Below are 23,059 nucleotides of genomic sequence, written 5' to 3' on the forward strand. Positions count from 1 at the left end.
GTTTGCTTTTCCCCTCCCAACTCTAACCCAGTATGAATTAGGTATGTCTTTATAGTGAAAATCCAGTTCAGCACCTTTCATCTGACCTAAAAGCATAGCAAATTATTTCTGCGAAGAGATCTGGTCATCTGACTGGAACAGGAGTCTTTAAATATTTTGGATGTTAAAAACAGTGAAGCTTTTACTGAGTACATAGACAGCAGTGTTCCTCAGAGGCTTATGTCTTGGCCAAATTCAATGTTTCATGAGGAACGTGAATTCTCACTTCTGTAACAAAAACTGTATGCACAGTGAAATTCTAAGTTCCTCCTGTAAATGACAAAGACCAACCAAGTTTTTTTCTTCCCTCTTCAAAACCAGTAACTTATAGAAAGATAAAAACTTCCTTTATTGAGCTTCAGAGTCTTTCTTCTGGAAATGAAGTCCTCTTGCTGGAATGATTCAGTAAGGAACTCACCTATTTCACTAGATGCAGGTAAGTCTTGGCAGATTACAATCTGATGCATTATCCTGCTATTTTACCTCAAAACTACATCAATCACTAGCCTCCCTCAGTCACTAACCATTCAGTTTTTTCCAACCCAATTCTTCCCTTTTCCCTTCTCCTCTCCTACCTTACTTTAGATGCAAAAGTCATTTCTAAACACGCAAGCACATACTTCACTAACTTCATGCTAAATCCTTATTAACAAGTGCTGCATTACGTAGTACAATGAAACTGACCACGGACATAGCCTGGAACAAAGTGTCTAAAAATTGCCCATAGATGTAATTTTTTGAGTGGTTCGTTTTTTCAACTTCAGATGCAATACCTTGTTATTCATGTAGCTATTCATATAAGCAACAGTGTAGATTTTCATATATCTGAAATAATAAGGTCTGTTATATTACACATTCAAAATCATTATGCATGTCAATGAACAACAGAAGTATTCCTTCTTTTAAGAGCAAGTGCTTCAGTGCTACTTTGAACTTTGTCAGGAAAGCTTTTAACTCTTTTTTTTTTCCCCCAAGAAAATTGTCCACCATCTTTAGAATATTCCAGTCAGCTCAATTTAAAACTTCTGGGTTATTTTCCTTACAGTTGCATTGCTAAACTGAAATTAACCTGTCAGTAACTGAACTGCAGTTACCCCTTGCTGACGCCACTGAATTATTCAAATGTACTGCCTCTGCTAAGATATGAAAAATAGCACAAGAGATTCTTTCACAGAAATCCTTTGTTCCATAATGAACAGAAGAGACAAATATGTGCATATATATACACACACTAATTAAGTGGGTCATTCATCAGGCTAGGAACATTCAGAATCTCTAGAGACTAAGTTAATAAACAGGTGAGTTTGCTTCTATTATTTATACTTTAAGAAAAATAAAAGCGTTGATGGCTGTTTGCAGAAAAGACACAAACTAGGATGAAATAGAAAACAATGGCCTACATAGATTATGGGTTTTTTTCCAAAAAGACAAATACAGCATCATTTATAATTGCAGTTACTTCAATACCTTCAATTCCTCATGTTATTTTGGCTGGTTTATATTACTACAGCATAAAATTGTTTCTCTAGTGGAAAAGACACAGAGTAAACGTGACAGGTCAGCATTCTACTGTGCTTGCAATGTTAACACCTACCAAAAATACAATGTATAACTATGTCACTTTAGGAAATATTCTCTTAAGGCATTCAGCCCTTTTGCAAAAATACAAAGAACTTGTGTGATGTCATCAAGAACTGATCGCAGAAAGCAAATTTTCTTAAAACAGAGGGCAGTAATTCACTTCTGCACAACTACAGTAAATTTACTATTAGACTGCATTGTTGCAACTGCCGTATTTGTGATTTAGTCAGCTCCATCACAGTTATATCTATCTGTTGATACAAGACTCCCTGAAGAGTACTGCAGGGCTTTCTGGGGAAAAGGCATTGAGGCTGTCATGCATTCAGCAGTCTTTCAACTGTAAGAATGGAAACTACATGTAATTTAATCTCCCAGCAGGTTTAATAAGTATGAAGAGAATGACTATAATGAGGGAAACTTTAAACAGTGATAATGCATATTATGAATTTACATGAGTTTTACATGTGACCAAATTCATATAGCTATTTTTTACATATTTTTATCTAAACGTTTGTATAACTAATATATGACATTAATTCATGTTAGCTTTACGTGTAACTAACTTTCAATGGAAAGTGAACCACAGTAATTTAAACAGAGTTAGCCATTTCAACATCGTTTTCATGACTCGATCTATATATTCATCATCTGTATTATTGTCCAGATCACTGCCAGAGTCCAAACCTAGGGCAGGCATGTTGGTATCCATGGGCACTGTGGCCAAAAACTTATGCAATAAATAAGAGAAGGGAAGGAAAAGGGATGATAATTCCAACAAATTCCATAAACATGGTTGAGTGATGCACACTTAGGGCGTCCTAATGTATGAAAATCAAAATAAATTAAATATGTGGGAACTTACGCTTTAAACAGACTATGGCAACAAACAGTCATGCTTTGAATTTCTGCCATATTCAGATGGCATTTCATCAACTAACTTCCCTTCGGTACCGTAGATAGAATTATAGGAGTAGGAGGAATTCCAAGTCACCCAGTACACGTCTCTTCTGGGAAATAAGCTCTGCTATCCCTGTGCCATTCTTGACAAGAATGTGGCAAGTCAGCCAGTTACTGTGCAACAGTTGGTATGCAGCAATTGTATGCACGCGTATTCTTATCCCGCCGCAACAGCATAACACCTAGTTAACACTTCCTTCACTAAAAGCTGTATTTCCCCACGATATCTCATTTACAAAGGAGTCAGTGCCTTGCCCTGGTCAACTATCACAAATAAGTTCAAATAATGTGTGTCCTGTGATAATTACCTCATGCTTTGTGTTTCTGAATGTGATTAATAGTTCTCTACAGATTATTAGGAAGACAGATTCTAGAGTAACAGAATGTTAGAACATCTTTCCAAGGTATTAAAAAATGTCTGTTTATTTCTTTTCCTGCACTGTGATTTTCTTTTCTTACAGAGTAATTCCGAAGTAAAATGGGAATTCAGTCTTCCCAGTTATTTCTAACAGTAAAGGTGAAACATATTTTTCTATGCCTTTTTGAAGCATTAATAAGCAAGAACTGTTCATACCTTACACCTGGACTTTTCTTCAGTTCATTCTGCTAAGATCTTTGAACCGTATACCAAATACCTGCATACATCATAAATCAGTTTCTGACACACTATTTCTCCCTTTTGAGTGCTTGTTTCATTTGTATAGTAATTAATTGACAAGTCAAGATCTTCCTTATTACACTAAATACCACATACCTGGGATTTTTCATCTGCCAGTCTTTCCTCCTTAAGTGTTCTTTGTAAACTATGTAGACTACCTACACGATTAAGTTGTTGATAAAAGAAATACCTTTTAAAGTGCCATCAACAATTATATTAAATGGTGTGGGAAGGATTCATGACTGCAGTTATATAAAAATTTACTTAGCAGTTGCTTTAAAAGAATACAAGAAAACAGGTTCATTGTCCTACTTTTACCATTTCTGCAGCAGGAAAAGCCAAATGAAGAGAAGCAAAGGCAACTTCAAGCAAAGAAGGTATGTCTCCTGTATTATGGCCTTGATGAAACTAAAAGCAATCTCAGGGCCTTAGAATGCAATCAGCTGTTAAATATAAAATATGATGGACATACCATACAGGATTTACATTCATGTATTTACAAGGAATACGTGTAACAACACATTCACCAGTTCTTTATTGATGCATTAGCCCTGAAAAAAGGGGCATCAGGTAGTTAGTAGAGAGACTGTAAGATGAGAGATATCCTACTGCCATTATGATGACAGATGTAATAAATTCTTCAAGATGCATGCTTACCTTCACTTTTCAGTAATGCCTAATTATAAAGTACAGCTAGATTTTTTGAGCAAAATACATACCCAAATGTAAAAATACAAGTAAAGAAAACAGGAAAGATACTGAAGAGATGCACCGTAAGAAAGGAACAGGAATTCTAAGAACAGGACACATCCCACCCTTCCAGTTCAGGAACTGGTTGGTTGCTATTTAGTATAGCTCACTCTCACCATGCTTTCATTAATCCATCTCCTGTTAATCTAATAGGATTAGATTCTAACAGGACTTTTCTTCCCTTAGGTCTTCTTATAGGAAAAGTTTTCTTTGGCTGTACTTCTATTGCCTCAGAAAATATCTACCAGTAGAAAAAAAGCCACTTTTATCTGTGTTCCACCCAGTAATCTGAACTAGATCATTGTATTTTTGGTGATTGCCCCAGGAGCCCACAAGTAAAAAAAAATTACACAAAACTTTCCAAAGGTTAATTCAGAGAATTAAAGCATGTACAGATTACTTCTTGCGCTTAATATTGCACATGGTATTCTGTGAGCAATACGAAGCTTCCCTGTGTAAGAGTATAACGGTGATTGCTGGGCTTCACTATCAGGACGTTTTCTGCGTGACTCCATTAGCTTAACCCAAAAGATGAGTGTCTAGGAAAAGAAGCTGGAAGGAAGGAAAATGGTCACGTTATAAGAACTCTTAAAGACTCGGAGAAGTCTTGAGCCACCACGCTAGAACCAGTAGCTGACATCACAACTAGCCTTCAGCGCTGTTTTGGGTATGGAAAACCAATGCTTCCTAAGGCCAAAGAAACTCTACAAACATTATAGAAGACTTTCTCAGGAAGAAAAACAGAAAACCTTTACCATTATTAGTGGGAAGAATGAGAAAACAGACACAGAATCATTGTGTGGATGGAGTCCAAGAGAGGTATGCCAGTACATTTAAATATCAGAAGGCAGTAGCCAAAATGGATGGGACTATAATCTGCTTTTAAACCCACTTTTTAAAAATAATACTGTTGTTGTAGTCATGGCAGTTTAAAGCACAAAGTTTGTTGTAATGTACAGTATATTTTTTATTAGATCAACTGATATAGTCTGGAGGGAAAAAATACAAGGTTCCAAATCCCAGGTCCATTTCTAAGCTTCATTTCAGATGTGCTGAGTACATTCTTAGTCTAAAAATTCTGTTTTCTCTAACTGCATGTACAAACAGTGTTCAATTCTCCTTTTAGGCACTGTTTGTTAATACCATAGTAAATCAGTAACAACTTGGATTAAGAATGATGTCTGCTTACAACATATGCAGGTGGTGGCAGATTTTTTTTAAAAAAACACAGGTTAATACAAGAATAAATAAATTGCAAAATTCCTCCCAGAAAATAAAATTGTAATGACATACAGAGATTATTCAGAGACTTCAAATGGAAGGTACAGATGTGGTTGTCTGTCACTGTGACACATTAGTGGTTTGGTGTATTTAATAAAATGTTTATGCTGAAAACCTGCAAGGGGCTTGACAAATTTCCACTCCACATTTTAAGGATAAGAGAAAGAACAATTTCCAGTACTGAACATAAATTGAGCTAGACTGTAATGGGGAGTAAAATGTGCTGTCAAGTAAAACCTGCATTGTAGAGAAGTGCCTGCTGACTCATTTTTCCTTCCTTACCTGACTACCAAATTCCCTTCCTTCAAAGAAACCTGTTTCTAGGTAGGAGACAGTGCTATCCAGCATTTGTAAACCCCATTCTTACACCCCTTCCCATAACACTTGAGTCAACAGCAGGGAAATAAGTGTTCACTCTGTTTGCTTATTCCAGTAGCACTGAATTCCTTGTTTTCTCCTTCTAAATTACTATTGTTCTAACACAGAAGAGTTTTAATAAAATAAATCCTTAAGCATCTTTTCTAAAGTCACTTCAGAGAGCTTAATCCCATCCAAAGAAACCTTGGCCAAACTAGATCTAGTAGAGAGATTGGCTTGCTTAGGCTTAACAAAATGAAGTCTGAAAGCTGATATACATGGTCTTATACACTTGAGGTAACCCCAAGGAAATAGGAAACGTTACTGATGCCAAAGGATAACGTTGGCTCAATATCAAATGGACATAAAACAAGACAGATATTGAAAGAAAATTTCTAAGCAATGATATAATTAATTGTGAAACAGACTTTGAGTACAAGTAGAAGTGAACTCTGGTTTTAATAGAGAGCTTACCAAGTTCATGCAAGGTATCATAAATCACACAATTAATGTCATAACATATAACAGCTTATGAGAGTAGAAGACAGGACATAATGATCAAGAAAACTGATTTCTAGCCTCTGTTTGTACACCACTTCAGGATTCAGGTCTCCTTTACAGAAAAGTAGGAAAGAGATGCTGCATTACTATTCATATCTTTCCAAAAGCTTCAGGATTCAATGTATTATTTAAATAGCTCATTACCTCAAATTTGAAATAAATCTGCAAGTGCATTAGGAAAATTTTGTATACACTTTAAATGTTAAATTTTAAATGTATTGCAACCCTCTAATGAAAATATATCCACAGATCAGTAGAGAATTATTTCCGAGGCCTTTGCTTAGAGAGGAAATAGGGAGCTATGCTATGCCATAGTTCTGAAATTTTGTAGATCACTGTTAACAGAGACTTCGAGCAATGTCAGCCAGCAAGACCAAGTTATTAATTTGCTGAATATTCTCTTTCACTGGAGTAGTCATGCTAATATCTTAGAGTAGGATCCATTTTGTAGCTACTGATGGCTACTAGCCATCAATGCTGGCTCTTGTACTTTCACTATGATCAAAAGACTGCAGAAGAAGAACTTGGAAGAGGGCAGGCATGAGGATTACTCACTTATTTAGGAGCCCAGCAAAATCTATCAACATGACAACTTCCTTTTGTAACAAATGTTCTTTCCAAACAACAGGTTACTAAAACAAACTGGATGCAGAACAGGTTTCAGAAAAATTCTGCTGCAAGAGTCTTCAAGAGCTGTTGCAGATATGAGTGGGAGGCAGAAAGATCAAACAAGACAAAACTAATAAGGAAAGCTAAGCCAAGAGTCTATATGCTACTACAGAGACTTGCCAAAAGTTCTGTGCAAAATATATGAAATAAGGGGCCACACTGTGGCCTCCAACTATTAGAAATATACCACTTATTTCAAGTTTAGTGTTAAAGAAACAAATGAAGCACTTAAGATAATTGCTATGGTTTTAATCTATGTTCATTAGAAGGGTTTTATAGTACTCTGACTTTGAGAACACAGCCCACATAATATCTTCACAGAGCTTTAAAACTCATATTAGCCATATCTTCCTCATGCTGCCAGAATATATAGTACTTCTAAGTTAATGAAACTTAAAGAGAGATAACAACTTTGCAAATTATTTCACCTGCTTGAAAAATAATAATGGATTGCATAATGTATTTAAAATCCTTCCACTTATTTGTGTGAACATGTTTCTCTTCCAGTTTTAACACGACAAATACTCACTATTCTTCCTCCAGTACCTAGCTGTCAAACTGATTCATTTTATAATTCAATCTTTCTTGATAAGGTACCTTAGGTTTCTCTGTAGCCAGCTAACAAAAACACCCAAAACAAAAAAAACCTAGAAAGTATGCACATAAATTAATAAACAGAATAATTATATAGTTAATGAATAGTTAATGATGGTATAAATAACTTTATTTGCAAAATTTAAAACTCCTTTAACTTTACGATGGCTTGGTAAGGATTTAAAAATGAATTTGTTTTAGAAAAAGAAGTATATTAATCTATCATTCTTGCTTTAAGATACCAAACAGGATAAAATGTGTAAAACAAAATGCCATGCTCTAACTGTACAGTTAAAAGGGCAGAAAAGGGGAACAATTAATACCTGAGGCTGCAAACACAGCAAAAGTTGGGAAGTGTTGGGAGAGAAGGGAGATGACTTTGCGGAAATCATGTTAGCCTATAATGAAGGAAAATCACAATTTATAAAAGCTAGGCCCTTCAGATGTTTTTATTTTCCTTATGTTCTTTAACTTGATTTTTTGTTATCCTGTGACTTCTTGTTTATTTTATTATAAAGTTAAAAAAACCAAACAAATGAAAATTAAAGAAAACACCAATAAAAAAAGAAACAGAGAGAGAAAGGTATCACTATTCTGGTTTCACATCACAGCCAGTGGTGGTCACTGGGACATCAGCCATGCCCTCTTTAATTCAAAAACATGCTCTTGACTGAGGCGTGCATGGATAGCAGGATCTACGACCCACTGCTACATTACTTAAACACACTTCTGAAAATTTTCAGGAGAAAAAAAAGTCCAATGTCTTGTGAACACTGACCTTTTGCATTCTTTGGTCAGCAACCTGAGATATTAATGAAAATTGTTATTCTGCTGGAAAACAAGACTGATTTGCATTCTCTTGGAATTATCAGAACACTGCTTAACGTGGAGGTTATTCTGGAAAATCATAAAATGAGGACTTGGATTAGAAAATAATTTTCAAATTAATTTGAATTATTGGCACCATTTCCTAAGAGATGAGTCATTTCAATAAAATTCACTGAAAGGAAATAAACCACTGATTATTTTTTTGAAATCACAAAATGAAATTATGATAGAAGCAAAGGGAGAATGTTCAAAGAGATAACAGTTGCATTGCATCCAACTTTGTACGTTTTCACAAATCTCTTTGTGTTCTCCTAAACACTTTGTTAAATTAAAAGAGGATACAATTCTTTTTGCTTAATGTTATACAGGTACTTGGAAGCTGTTATTTATTTTTATTTAGTATTCAAAATAAAAGCTGTTTATGAACACAAGTAACTGTGTAAAGTCATTTATTAAAATGCTTAACCGGGTAAGATTATGTATGATTTAACATTTAGAATTTATTAGTGAAACACAATAGGACAGCCTGCAGCTCATAAATGGATGGAAGTTGCCAGCATTAGCAAGATGAATTTTAGTTTATACTGGACTAGGAATGTTTGTTTCATATTCATTTTGACACATTTAGCACAAGCATCTGAGGATAGAAACTCAGTTGGGTTTGCTATGCAACAGGTTATATCCGTTCTGTCTATGTAATTGTACACATCTTGAATTAATTCCAACAAATGCTAGGCATTTTCCTTAGCCTAAACATCTTGGGCTCACTCTATTGTCAATGGGTAGATACAGAAAAATACCAAAAAGCAGCCAGATCAAGAGTTAATTCAGTTAACCTGAGTCAGCTACACTTGGTAATTACAACAAGTTCAGCATACTTTGTACTTGATACCGTGTAGACAGACCATTACACGCTGACTGCCAAGTGAAAAGAAGTACTTTCAAGTTAGAGCTAACACAGTTTCAGAGAGGAATGTCACTTCAACAAAACTAGCTTTGTTGTCTGGAATAGCTTTCTAATTGGAACAAAAGGCAACAGTAATCCTGGTTTTCTGAACTTACATTGTGAAACTCTGTGAAATAATATTTTTTCACCAAATGATACTGAATCAGTTTTTAGTCTCAAAATCTTTAAATACTTTAACATCTTCCTGATTCAAGCCATTTGGTTTTTTTAGTCTACAGATCATCAAATATTTGAAGAGCCTCACATAGAAAGAAGAGCAGAGGGACAGGTTCAGTACAGCTTTATTTCCCTTTTAACATAACCACATTAAGAACAATAAAGGTACATATCACTTTCAGACAAATAGCCATCATTTTGGTTCCACTTACCGCTGGCTGGCTGCAAAGGTAACGGCAAAGTTCTCCAATGTACTGGATGACAGTCACATTGTACTTTTTGCAGTCACTCCAAAACTGACTAGCTGAGAACTTCTTTTTTAACACACAGGTTGCACCTTTATGGAAACAGTAGAAAAGAAAATGAAGCATTTTCTCTATCTGGCAACTTAGCTAGCTATGTTCACTATTTCTACAAAATAGAACATAAGAGGAACTAACAACTGCCTCGCTCATAGAACTATATGGTATTTAAGCTGTTAGAAGACATGTGTTCAAACCTGGTAGATAAAGAAAAAGTTTAACTGAAAATATCCAGCAAAGTCAGTCTGAATTAAACAAATCATTTGGGTATCACTGAAACCTCATTTTTGAACAAATAAAGTTTTCACTGATGCAGATTCAGACAGAATTAATCCATAACCCAATGATATTTCCCTTGCTCTGACTTTTCCTTGATGCTTCAGGAAACAGGAAATATTTGCCATCAAGTTCCAAAGAAATCTTTTGTAAGAGAGTCATTGAGGACACCTACAATGTCTCAGCAAAATATGTATCTTATTGTCCGTGCCAAAGCAGTACACAAATTAAATGAAAATAAAGTTATATACCATCTAATGATATATGGCAAAGCTGAATGTTCACTATAAATGTATTTGTCAGTCTTTTTAAGTTCACCAAAATACATTTTAGTTCTATTCCACTGTGCAATGCTTAGTCTGTACGTATACTAATGCACTATACGCACTGCCAAAATATCATGTGTCCTTAAATTCCTTTTTACCTAAATATAAAAGAAAGTAAAAACATTTGTGACACAAATGACTATAATTAACTCTTCTTCAGTACCACAAAGATAGCTTGTAAGAGATCCTTTGCTATTACAACACTCCCCCAAAATACAGAAATATAAAGCTATTCTGAAAAGGCTATTCATTTTCAGCAAAGCATTAGTTTCCTCAATGGCAGTGAACCTAAGTGTGTTTTATACATTTTTATAATAATTAATTCTCTATTAAGAACATAATTAAATTAAACAAGCCCTACCCAATTCAATGCATCCACCGATGCCAAGAAGAGATGCTGCACTGTGATAAAGAGGCAGAGTAATATAAATGATGTCTTCTGCAGTAGCACCAAAAGCCCACAGTCCAGCAGCTCCTTTAAGGACCTGCATGTGACTGATGACTGCGGCCTTTGGAAGACCTGTAATGAAAACACAAAACCATGCATAAAGCTTCTCCTAAAGAGAACTCAATTTTTTTTTTTCCTATGTAAGGTCTCCAAAATCATAAAAGAATCAATTCTTTCTTCTATAATCAAACTTTCAACCATCTGTTTAGATGGCCGTTAACAGACAACTGGCTATTTAATACAGTATTGCATGTTTGTTCTGTACAGATAAAGATACATAAGCCAGTCTGTAACCTCGTCTGTTAGTTATTTAATGTGATGTCAAGTTAATTCAAATAGGTGGAAACATGAAGAAACTCCATGGTTAGCATGCTATCGAATTATACAGAGCTGACAAAGTGCCAAAAGCATTTACTGTACATACGGACTTCCTTTAACATAAGGAGGCATCGCACTAGATCTTTTTCAGACAGGAGTCATTGTAACTGTAACGTGTTTAAGAAAGGTATGGGATTTACATGAAGTAGATCATGTAGTGGGTGCTTATCTAAGATGTGTACATCTAAGTCTACCTATTTGTTTTAGAACGCTATGAAGACTATGCAGAATTAAAAAAAAAAATCCAGAAAAAAATTCACTCCAGTTAAGTTCTTCTTCATGAGTTTCTTCAGGTCCAGCACTGAGTTTCTGTTCAGCAACACAAAGACTCACATACATATATGTTCGCACATACACACACAAATTTCAGGCTGAGTCCTGATGATGAACAGTGAGAACTGTTAAAATTTTCAAAAAGTTTATTGGTTCAGAAACTTTTCTCATCTGTTCTAGCAAAGCTACTGTTCATTTGAAGAATTAACTAGAGCTGTTAACTGGAAGTGTAATCTATGGAGATGCTAGCTACACTTCAAAGCTATTCCAAAACCCATCACACTAAAGAGAAAAGGCAATAAGCCTATGTTGCCAATGAACAACTTATAGCAAGAAGTGCTCTACAGAGTCTTGATTTTTTTCCTTCTGCCTTTACAGACAGCTGACTACAGACCATGCAAGATACTTCTTTCTTTTAACTAAGTTCACCAGTCATTGATTTTAGGAGCAATACTATGCTATTGCGTTATCAAAAAGTGTGAAAATGCTCAGTTACTTTAGATAAGAATTAGTTATTTCATACTCTTCAGACTAAACAAACCTTATTCTTTTAGTTATATGGTACATTAAAAAAATCCAATCTAAATTAATGTAATACATACAAGAGTTCAAAAATATTTTAAATTCTACCTAACTAAAATTTGAGACTTCATAAAGATATTCTGAATGCAGTTCTAAGAACAAAATCCTCCTACCTGGAGAATTCTATAATATTTTTAGCTAAAACTCCTTATTTTAACCAGCAAGCTCAACCATATTTATATTAGTAGTATCACAAACATCCTGACTTCTTGACAATATTTATACCTTCTTAATTTTTTTACTCTAGACTGGCATTTTTATTTCCTGATTTTTCCCAGAACCTGAAGCAAATAAATTAAATAATTATTTGTATGAGGGAATGAAGCCATAAAACACATCTTCATTTTAAATCTTCTTGTGAATAAAACTGTTGTGTTCAGCTGAATGAGAATGCCAATCTGTTTATCTTAACAACATCATGCTGCTTTTCATGTCAGTGATCAGTTTTTTTAAAGTCTTAGCTTCTTAGCTGCTGGAGCACTGGTAATAAATTCAGCCATCTGTTTCTAAACTAAAAGGCTAGTAACTTAATCCTATTTTCTGTCTCTACAGTGACCTGTATAGAACATGACTTAATGAAGAAAACCCAAATGTCTATTTGCTTGTTTGAAGATTGTTTTTTAAAGTCCTAGATACAATGTTAGCTATATTAGCTAGGCAGTGGTATGTGATCACAAAATAATGTTTATTATCATTGTAAACCCCCCAAAAAAGCAAAACATTCTATAAACACCTTAGCTGTGAAGTAATCAGAAGTAAAGCTTCTCATAGTATTTCCACAGTGTGGCAGAAAAAAACAGAAAAGAAGCCCATAAACCACTGAATATAAACAGTCACTGACAAGAAACATAATTATTTTCTACCATAATGCTTCTAAATAAGAAATATGATACTCTACTCTGAAAAGATGAAGCAAAAGATTAGAGTTCTGGAAAATTAAGTTTCTAGGTGAAAGCTGAAGGAAAATACAAACTCTTTAGCAGACCTGTACCTGTTGTTCCTGAAGTAAATATATATAAAACAGATGACCTGAGGTTCTTGGTAGAGCGTCGATTAACTGGAACAGGGTCTTCAGATGCAGTCTCTATTTTGTCTAAAAGGGTATGCACACTTGGAAAAGTGGAGTCTTTGGTCATTATCCAAACACGAACGTCTTTTTGAAGGTTAGGAAGAATTTCTTCCAGTGTCCCAAGCAAATCTTAAAAATTAACATAGAATAATGTTACTTACATTATGTCTTCACAAAACTAGTGAATAAACTATTTTTCCTCTGAAAGTTTTACTTTTTATCATAGAAAGAAGAATGAACGTCACCTCCACGGACATAAATGAATTCAATAAAATAATGATGAACTAGAATGAAAATTTACTGAAAACCAGATATAATGTGGTAAAAATACTGCTGACCTCACAAGGTCTAATTGTCAACTAGCCCTTAAGGCAAAATGGTGAGCCTGGATTACAAGCTCCTGCTTCCCGCCTCATTTTGGATAACCCTTGGTCATTGCTAAGACTAAGAATGAAGCATAGTTAAGCTTCAACTTCAAATAAATCATAAAGAAATCTCACGAAGGTGCAAGGCAAATATATACATAGCTGGTAATTACCGTGCAGGTTTCCCTGGATGTCCTCGACAGCAATCTGTCATCAAGCAGTATTTTTTTCAAAAACACAGAAGCGACTAATTTAAAAACAAACACAAAACTATATCATGTGTGTAGGTACCTGAATTTCACAGAATAGAAATATGATACAGGCCCGTGGCTTATTCAGACACTGCCAAAGAACCATGTGGCTAAATATGTAGTGCTTTGAGTGTTTCAGACACCTTAATGAATCTGATTTTAGGTACAGCAGACCATTTTACTTTCTTATAATCACAAGTTCATTCACTGAAAGTCATTCACTGAAAGTCATTCCTTCTATTGGCTTTTACTATAAATACAAACTCACCTTTATGAAATAAAAACAGCAGCATAACTAAGATCTATTTTGTTGGCTTATCAGGAAAGAAACCATGAGAAAGAGTCCCAGATTAAACAAAAAGAAAAAATATAAATAGATGCCAATCCTTAAGTAATACGTTTAGTATTTATGTTTATATTTCTAAGCATTTTTACAATCTGTCACTTTCTCAGAACACTGCACAGGCATTGAAGTACTAATCCAGGAAAATTTTCCAGATTAGGAACAATATTGCTTTCAATAGAACTATTCATATACTTAAAGACTCATTTACGCTTAAGTGCTTTGCTGGATCTCAGCCTATGTAATTAATCTTGCAAATATTCCTGTGGGTATAAATGTATGTTATTATCTCAGTTTTTATAGATGAATAAACAAACAAAGTTGACATGATTCACCCAGAACCTCATAATGAGGCACTGCCACAGCCAGCATTTGAAATCCTGATGTCAACTCCAAGCTCATTTCGCGAATATCAAATATGGATACCATTAATAGAATCCCCTTGCATAAATTTTGCACCAAAATAACTGAAGATTTTTAATCTTTCAGAAAACTACGTTCCTAATGACTGTTGTATATATTTTAATGAATGACATACTAATCTCTGTTACTATAACAGATATATAGCCTGCTGTCTCTAACCGAACATTTGTCTTACAAAGCTAAAGCCTACAGAGTACAAATTCTGTATATTTTATGAATGTTTACCAAATAGATCTGATAGAGTGTGACATTAAAATTTTTGTATTCTAACTTCTTTGCACTGCAAAATGATTTCAGGAAGAAATCACCCAAATAATTATGAAAATCGGAAAGACAGATAGCCTCCTGTTTGAATCATTGGAGTACAATCCCTTTCCACTATACATAGCAATAGAATGAAAAAAACTGAATAAAAAATAATGTTAAGAACAATAGCGTTAACTGCAGGAAGCCTGATACACTGAAAGTCAAGGATGATATTAATTCTGTTTTGCTGTTGTATTACAGAATTAGGGTATATTTTTCAAGTAACAAATATGAAAATACAACTGTACTATTTCTGATGAAAAACAGCTATTAATAAACCAAGTGTGACAGAATAACTATATACTTATTACCTTCTAATACTGATTTTTGTCTTCCTATTATGCATATGTATACATATATGTCTCGTAAATATACGAAAGATAGTTTGTGTAGGTATAAGTTAGGCTAAGAACCTAGCAAAAGAAACACAGGTGTTAAAACTGGCGGGAGCTCCATTTCTGTTCTCAAAAACAGTAAAAGAATATAGCATTCTCTGTCATTCTTTATTTGTGCACTGGATACAACTACAGTGCCAGCAAAGACGCTAAGGACTGTTAATTGTTAAGGGTTGTTAACAATTTCTTGGCTCCTCCAGCTACCAGTAATCATTTGAACCAGACTCAGCTGTCCATCCTGTGTAGTGTCCTTACCAGATAACAAAGATGACATACAAATATGGAGAAAAACTGCCCAATAAAAGTCATCATGCAAAATTATCCTGTATAACTGAAGTGTAATTGTAAATGAAATTTCACCTATTGTTTAAGTGAAAACTAACCTCTTGCAGAAGGCTTGGCAAAAAAACCCTCAGTGAGTATCACCCTTTTTAAGTACTGCAGATACCAAAGGGACTATTGCAGCATTTCCTTATTTTCCATAGATAAATTCATTCCTTCTTGCATTTCCTTAAATTGTTTTGCTTTTTACATTTTTGAGTGATGAAGATGAAGCTGTATTACCTACCAACTCTAAACTTCTCCACAGAAGAAATTTTTGTTTAGGACTGCATAACATGAAGAAATTCAGAAATATTTCTAATTTTTTAGTATTCAGAATTTCTAGATAAGATGCGCACCAGGTTCATTGTGTATTTGAGTAACATGCAGTCCAAGTCTGTCAAAAAGAAGAGGACTTAACTCTTCTTTTTCTTTTTCACTCTTTTCTTTCCTCCCTTCAAAGGAATAAAGATGGCAACTATTAATTTCAACTCTACAGACACAATCATTTAAGATTCAAGAATAACAGGAAGTCATAGTTCCCTTTTAGTAGACTGAAACATATTTACTCTAAATAATTAAGATCTATCTTCAAACTAAACATACACACTGTTTATTGTTTCTCTAAACACTCACTCATAAAACCTATGGTTTTTGTTGTTGCACAGAGGCTTGCTTTGTTTTTTTAACTACTATTGAACTATGAATCTATTATACAGTAGAATTTTTCATTTGTGCTCAGGAATCTAGTACTTGGAACAATATGTGAACAGCTTGTAATTATATGTTATCTTGAAAGAAATTTCCAGTTAGATAGCAGAGAACAGCAGAAACAGTAAGCCATTTCCTGAATAAGAAAGGGTAATTTAAAACAGCTGTATTCAAAGTGCCAGAAACTGAAAATTACTTCTGGAACATGCAGGAGCATGGGGTGTTTGAAGATAGCTCTCAGTCATACTAACATATTTCCAAAGAATAATTCTGATGATAGTCAACTCATGTTTTGTTCCATGAACAAAGAACATGCCAGACATTGTGTAGGGCTCATTGGTCTTTACATATCATCTTGTCCATGTGCCAGGAAAAAACAGACCCCTTGGAGGAACTCTATTTTGATTATTTCTAGAGGTACCTGGTATGTGTACTCTACCATATTGGAAAGCAATTATAGTAAAGCAATTTAGCTATTTAAGCTTGTAGCTTCTATCAAGTACTTGTTTCCTTTTTACACTATGAAAGTATATTCAGGTTTTGGTTTACTCGTTTTGGAAGAATGACTGCTTATGTAAAGTTTGGCGACGTAGTCAGCAGTTCCGTATGTGTTGTTTACATAGTTTGGATATGAATATTCACCATTTGCTATTTGGCTTCTACTGGGAAAAAAAAAATCTGTAATTGGTCAAGATGAATATGCTTCTCCACTTTTTTTGCTTTTTTTTCCTCCTTTTACTTTTAAAGCATTTCATTATTCAACAAAAAGTTTGTGAAAATGTTACATTAATACACATGAATATATAACTCAGTTACATCTTTTGTGAAAGCAAGGAAAATATGTTTTGAACTACTGTCCTAAGCTTCAAGTTGCACAAAGGTTTTTAATGTTATTTTCTAGCAAAGAAACAATGCAGCCTGTTGGCAAGGACACAGTCCTACACTGATGAAAGGAATACATCAGATTATGAGATCAACTTGTACTGAACAGAAAGTTACTCAGAAGGAAAACCGCATGAAATGGTTCTTACATAACTTTGATGTGTACCCTGGTTGATATGCTCAGTAAGCTATGGCAAGTCCAAACTCTTCCCCACAATGTCTGGCCCCAGAAAATAATTTTTACTTGTACTTGATCCCCCAAGTGACTCCTTACACTCAGCACTTATTCTCATAAGTCATAATAACAGAAATTACAAGTCAGTTGTGGCTCAGGATGAGTGTTGGTATCTTGAAACACCACTGAAGGCAGTAAAGGTAGTAAAAAAAAAGAAACCAGCTTGGGAATCACAGTTGGCACTGTTTTCCACCCAAAAGCCATCTGGGACAGCGACACAGGCTACGTAAAAGCAAATGATCAAAGAGATATGGTGTCTAACACAGCAAGTAAGAGTGTCTTCTGCAGGTCTTCTATGGTTTCTTTGTCCTAAATGTTTAGGTCTAAATAGCTTTTTATTCCAAATAGTTAAGAAAAGATGGTTTTGATAAAATCCATTATTTTTTCACTCAGTGACTAACATATGAGAGATGATACTGCTACTTCTATATAATACCATATGACCTTAATTCACAAATACCAAACAAGATTTTGTTTACTCTCTCCAGGATGAAGACATACTTCTGTCTGAACTTTACTCCTGCCAGCATAAACCCTGGTTCTGAGCTCAGATGGTGAGAAGTTCTGAATACACTCAGCAGCAGCAGAAAGCACTGTTGATGCCTCAAGAGTAAAGAACTCTGGCCAGGAAAATGCTATACTTGCACAGCTGGGAGATGTAATTCTGGACAGAATTGCAGAATCACAAAATGGCTGTGGTGGGAAGGGACCTCTGGAGGTCACCTTGGTCCAACACCCGTGCTCAAGCAGGCCCATGTAGAGCAGGCAGCCCACACGTGTTCATGCGCCATGTACACTCCCTGAACAGCCTTTGCTATTAGGGCTGATGTAAACCAATCTCATGGAGTTTAGTAATGCAATCCTTTCACAGCTGAATCCTTGCATCAGAAGTCACGATGGCAATCTGGGATGTCCTACTAAGAGCTGAACTCTTCCGAGTAGCAACACACTATAAATGCACTGGCAAATTCCATTTGTGCCTTTCTGGTGGGTCACTAGATTGTAAGTGTTTTCTGATTGTATTGCTGTTATGCAGGTGCTGTCCAAAAGATAAAATGTAATCCCTTGTTCAAGCAAGACTCCAATAAATAGAATTATTCGCTAGAAAGGACACAGTGCCTTAAAAGATGCCTTCATTTTAAGCAGTACCTTACTCCTCTGTTAACCAGTAGTTTTTAAATGAATAAGGGTGGTATAATCTGGAAACAAATTAAGTAAGGACGAATACCTTTTAAACACATCAGATTGCTGTGAGAGTAAGCTAATGCTGGCAGTCTGACAGACAGAAAGGCATACAGCTTCTTTTTTTCTCCTTTACAAGTTCCTCGTTTACTTACATGTTCATTAACTGCTGTTTTATTAAAAATGCATTTTTAAACTCCAACTTTTGAACCTCTTTCAACAAACATTCCACAGAATGGGAGTGGTGGCAGACAGTGTTTCTGGGAATGGAAGTGTGAGAATGTTACCTAACAAATTAAAGCAAGAGCTAAACGCTCTGGGACCACAGCAGACAAATGAAAGTAGCTAAAGCAAAAACTCTCTCTCTGCCACAAAGGCAAGTGAAAATACTGGAAAGGAACACAAAGTCTAAATATTGGCAAATCAGAGAATCTATATTTGCTTTACAGCCTGTGGCTGGATGAGAAGAAAAAAACCAAGTTACTAGATTGTGCTACATGAATTAAAAGAACATTTCTGTCACAGAAAAAATTCAACTTTTTAAGAAATATCCATTTCATATAAGAAACCAACAAGAGGGAGAAATTTTGATGTTTTTATAACATATCTGAGGCTTAAGAATAAAACATTCAATTGCAGAAAGTTCATAGAATGTATAAGTCTAAACCAAACCCCAAAACCTTAAGCTGGAAGACTCCCATCTCAAGTTAGAAAAAGCAACCAAAATACCACAGAATTGTAAGACCAGAAGAAAGCCTGATTGCAAGTGCTGCAGGAAAGACAAGATGATACTAATTGGACCAGGTTACCAAACCACAACATCTGAAAAATATGCAGTCACAAAACAAAACTGAAGAGTACAAATTCCACAAATGAGAGTTACCTTGCAAGAGGCAGCATGAAAGACTGAACAAAGCGTGGAAAAAAATGCAACCATAAATCATACTCTGTTTGGACAGCAGTATCACATTTGTAAAAAATAAAAGCATTTTGGAAAAATGACAAGATGTACCAAAAGATGCACCAAGATGATTGCTGCAAGACGCAATCATCTCATGCAGAGGAAGGCTACATCACCATTCTGAGCAGGGCAGATTTAGCAATAAACAATTATCTGTGGGAACTTTTTCAGATATCAGCAGAAGGTGGAAGGTTCCCTTCAGCACAAACGAAACCTTAATCTTAAATGGATTTGAATACAGGTTCCTGATTTAGTGTGCCATTAGAGACAAGACTTTCAAGAGCAAATTTGGCCCTGCTGAGCACAGGCAGTTAATGGTCAAATTCTTAAGGGGATGATTTCTACAGTGCTGCAGTCTATGAACAAGATTGAAGGTCATCCAAAATACTGAAAAGATAGTTTTGTAACTATTACAAGGAATGGAATTGGTAAGTCAAGCCTGTATTTGTTTGTGGAGGGTGAAAAACCTGCATGTTTTTGAAAATTAGAATTTCCACGATCCAGAAATAATACTATTACCTACTAATCTCTGATTAAAAATACAATCTTAGTTGCGAAACATGATGCCTGACTATGACAATGATAGATATTCGACCACAGGCTGATTGTTTTCAGTGTAAATATTTTGAAAAAAAACCCCAACAAAACAAAACCAAAAAACTATGATCAAACTATGCACAATCCTGTGGAAAACGGTGCCACAAGAGCAAAACACATAAGAAAGTTCAAGTCATGCCTACTGATAAGGAAGAATCCCTTGAAACACACACTAACACTGTACATAAAGATGTTTAAGAGACCTCTAAGAATTATCTGACTGTGTAACCTCAGTGTTAAATACTACTCTGTAATTTTTATAAACATTACAGGGAAATTATTATGTACAATGATTAGGTATAATATGCTTTTGTTTCAAGAGTGGTACAAGTTAGTCCTCACAGTCACTGAACGGTACATGAACCTTCAGTTGAAAAACCTGGACTCCTTTGGAGAGGCTCCTTTTCTATCTGACGTGGCCAATAAACAAGGACATAACAGAACTTCAACTTCTTTTCACAGATATAGATAAAAAAGAGCCTCCAAGTCCCAAAGAAGAATACTGTGAAGCCTTGCCAGCTCAAGGGACGGACAAACTTAATGCAGAGACTAAAGCCCACGAACAAAGTAAGGAGACCAACACATAAAAGACCAGCTCAGAGACTAATTTGTTGGTATCTCTGTTGTATTATCTGTCTGCACATAGCTCTTCTTTTGTGAGCAAAGACAGACTCCTACAACAAGTTAGTTCAACACAGTTGCTCTTACTATCAGCTGCTGGTAACAAATTAAGAGTGGAGAAACACGGACCCCATTCCTGCTTTGCAAATGCTTTTTTCATTTATTAGTTACCCTCTCATTTTAATAGACTACTCTTAGACACAAGTTTTGATCCAAAGTTCTCCTTCCCCACAGCCAATGAGCAAGAATTTCCTGAACATTAATTCCATTCCTCAAACCATACACTCAAACGCATATATTCATGAGAGGGTGTTAAATGAGATTTTTTTCTTTATTAAGTAAGAAGGCAAAATTAAAAACTGTCAGTTCAGAAGTACTGTTATCATGTGGTTTGAGATTATATTTAAACTGGCTGTTGTTTCATTAGCCTGTTTTAATTACCAACCATTCTTAAACCAGCATAGCACATACAATCAGAATGACAGAATTTATAATTAAAAAATATGCGAGGGAAAAATCTTAAATACATTTTTGAAAGCACAAATTTGCATCAGCAGAAAACAGATGGAAGGAAATTCCACCATTTAGGCGTCATGGATGCAAAACCACACAACCTGTGTAACAGGAATAAGTTGTAAAATAGAAATAAGGTAGAGTAGACTTGAATTAATAATTTTAGAGAGGCAGGGCAACATTAATATTTAATATTTTGAAATACCCTCCTCCAACCAAATGTCAAAGTTCTGTGTGATCTTTTAGCATTGCAGGTTCACTTGCACTTGATTGTGAATGCTGAGGCAAATCGAGGTTTCGGATCTGTCTTCAGTTTATACATGTCTATAATTGAAGTCCAATTTGAATATACAATGCACAGTATGCCTACATCAAGATTTTAAATTCTTTTGAAGCACTTAATAAAAATGTAATACTTTGGAAACTTACACAACACACAGTATTATCTCCTATTCAAACACAGCAATTTCTTCTACAGTCGAATGCCAACAGTAAGTTGGTTATTAGCAATCAATCATTTTATGTACTACACCTGTTAAAATCCTCTCAGTTTTAGTCCCTGGAAGAGTATCATATCTCTGTGAACAGTTGTACAGCAGGGGTTGTACAGTCTGAGCTTAGACCTTCTAGTTTGCAGTGGTTTTGATCACTAGAAAGATGGGGAGATAGTGCAGGAGAAGAAAGTACATGACTTAAATAAGATTAAAATTGAGTATTTAAAAAGGAATGGGAAATTATTCTTAATAGATCATTTTAATCTTTTCTGAGACACATTAAGCAACTACTGAAGTGATTAAACGCTTGGAACAGGCTGTACTTAGATGTTACAAACCTTCCTGCAATGCACCTTTTTTAAGAAAAGATTAAATGGAAATTCCCAAAGCATGGATACATTTGATTCTGCCTGAGAGGCTTAAGTTTTATGATCTCTTGAAGCCCCATCTAGCCCTAGGTTTCTTTCATTCTGTGAACATCTGAAAATCAGCTTTTCAATAAAGGAGCTGGAGAGACATATACCAGGGAGATGTGACATTAAAAGCTTTGGATGTATGAATTAGGTGTATACTCTACCTGCTCCCACAACCAGTATCTTGGGCTCACAGCTACTGACACAGTGCAGGAGAGATCTGGAGCGGACATTGAAGTTGAGGAAAGCCACCACGCAGCCCAACTTGGCCAGCCCAAACCACACGTGGATGAAGTCTGGCTCGTTGCCCATCAGCAAGGCCACCGTGTCGCCCTTCTTCAGAGCCCCATGGCGTAGGAAGACCTGCGCTATCCTGTTACTCCTCCTGTCCACATCCCGGTAGGTGTGCACCTTCCCTTCATAGATGAGGAATGGCTTGTGGGGCTGCTTCTCAGCCAGCTTCACAAACTTGTCCAGGATGGTGACAATCCTCCCTTGCAGCCGGTACATCTCCATTCTCAGCCCATACATTGATACCTTCAGCAAGTATCTCAGGTCAGCCCAGAAGTAGGGGAAGAGTAGTTTCTGGATGAGGTGCAAGGAGACAATCCCGGCGGCTGACCCCAGTACCCAGGAGGGCAGCATTGGGAGCGGATAAAGGTCGTCCCACCCACTCATGTCCCTACAGCCAGGCGGCTTGACACACGGAGCCGGGACGCGGGGAGCTGGCGGGCAGGGTGCAGAGTCTGAGGAGAAAGCCGCTAAGGGCTGAGGCTTCTCCCGCTCTCTCCTCCTCCAGAGAGGTGCGCCGCCGCCCTGGGAAGCCCGCACCACCTCCCGGTCAGGCAGCAGAAGGGCAGGGGGAGCCGAGCAGCCGACGGCGGACCGGGAGCCCCTCGGCCCCGCCGCCCCCCTCGGCCCAGGCACGGCCGCCGCCCCGAGCCGCCCGCCCGCCTCAGCCTGCCCGCGCTTCGGCGGGCCCGCACCTGCGCGA

General features: G+C 36.1%; 1 protein-coding gene across 1 annotated transcript in view; it reads right to left on the reverse strand.

Annotated features, from left to right (window-relative positions):
* LOC309602933 (long-chain fatty acid transport protein 6-like) overlaps positions 1-22,743 on the reverse strand; it is a gene marked incomplete at both ends in the record, with an annotated part of 39,232 nt that extends 16,489 nt beyond the window's left edge. The window contains 4 exons of the mRNA XM_082337105.1: positions 9,611-9,735; positions 10,664-10,822; positions 12,975-13,181; positions 22,230-22,743. Of these exons, the coding sequence (XP_082193231.1) occupies positions 9,611-9,735; positions 10,664-10,822; positions 12,975-13,181; positions 22,230-22,743 (1,005 nt within the window). The remainder of the gene's footprint in view (positions 1-9,610; positions 9,736-10,663; positions 10,823-12,974; positions 13,182-22,229) is intronic.
* Between the last annotated feature and the right edge of the window lie 316 nt (positions 22,744-23,059).

This window comes from Platalea leucorodia, assembly GCF_965183815.1.
Source record: "Platalea leucorodia genome assembly, chromosome: Z".
In the NCBI taxonomy this organism is placed as follows: Eukaryota; Metazoa; Chordata; class Aves; order Pelecaniformes; family Threskiornithidae; genus Platalea; species Platalea leucorodia.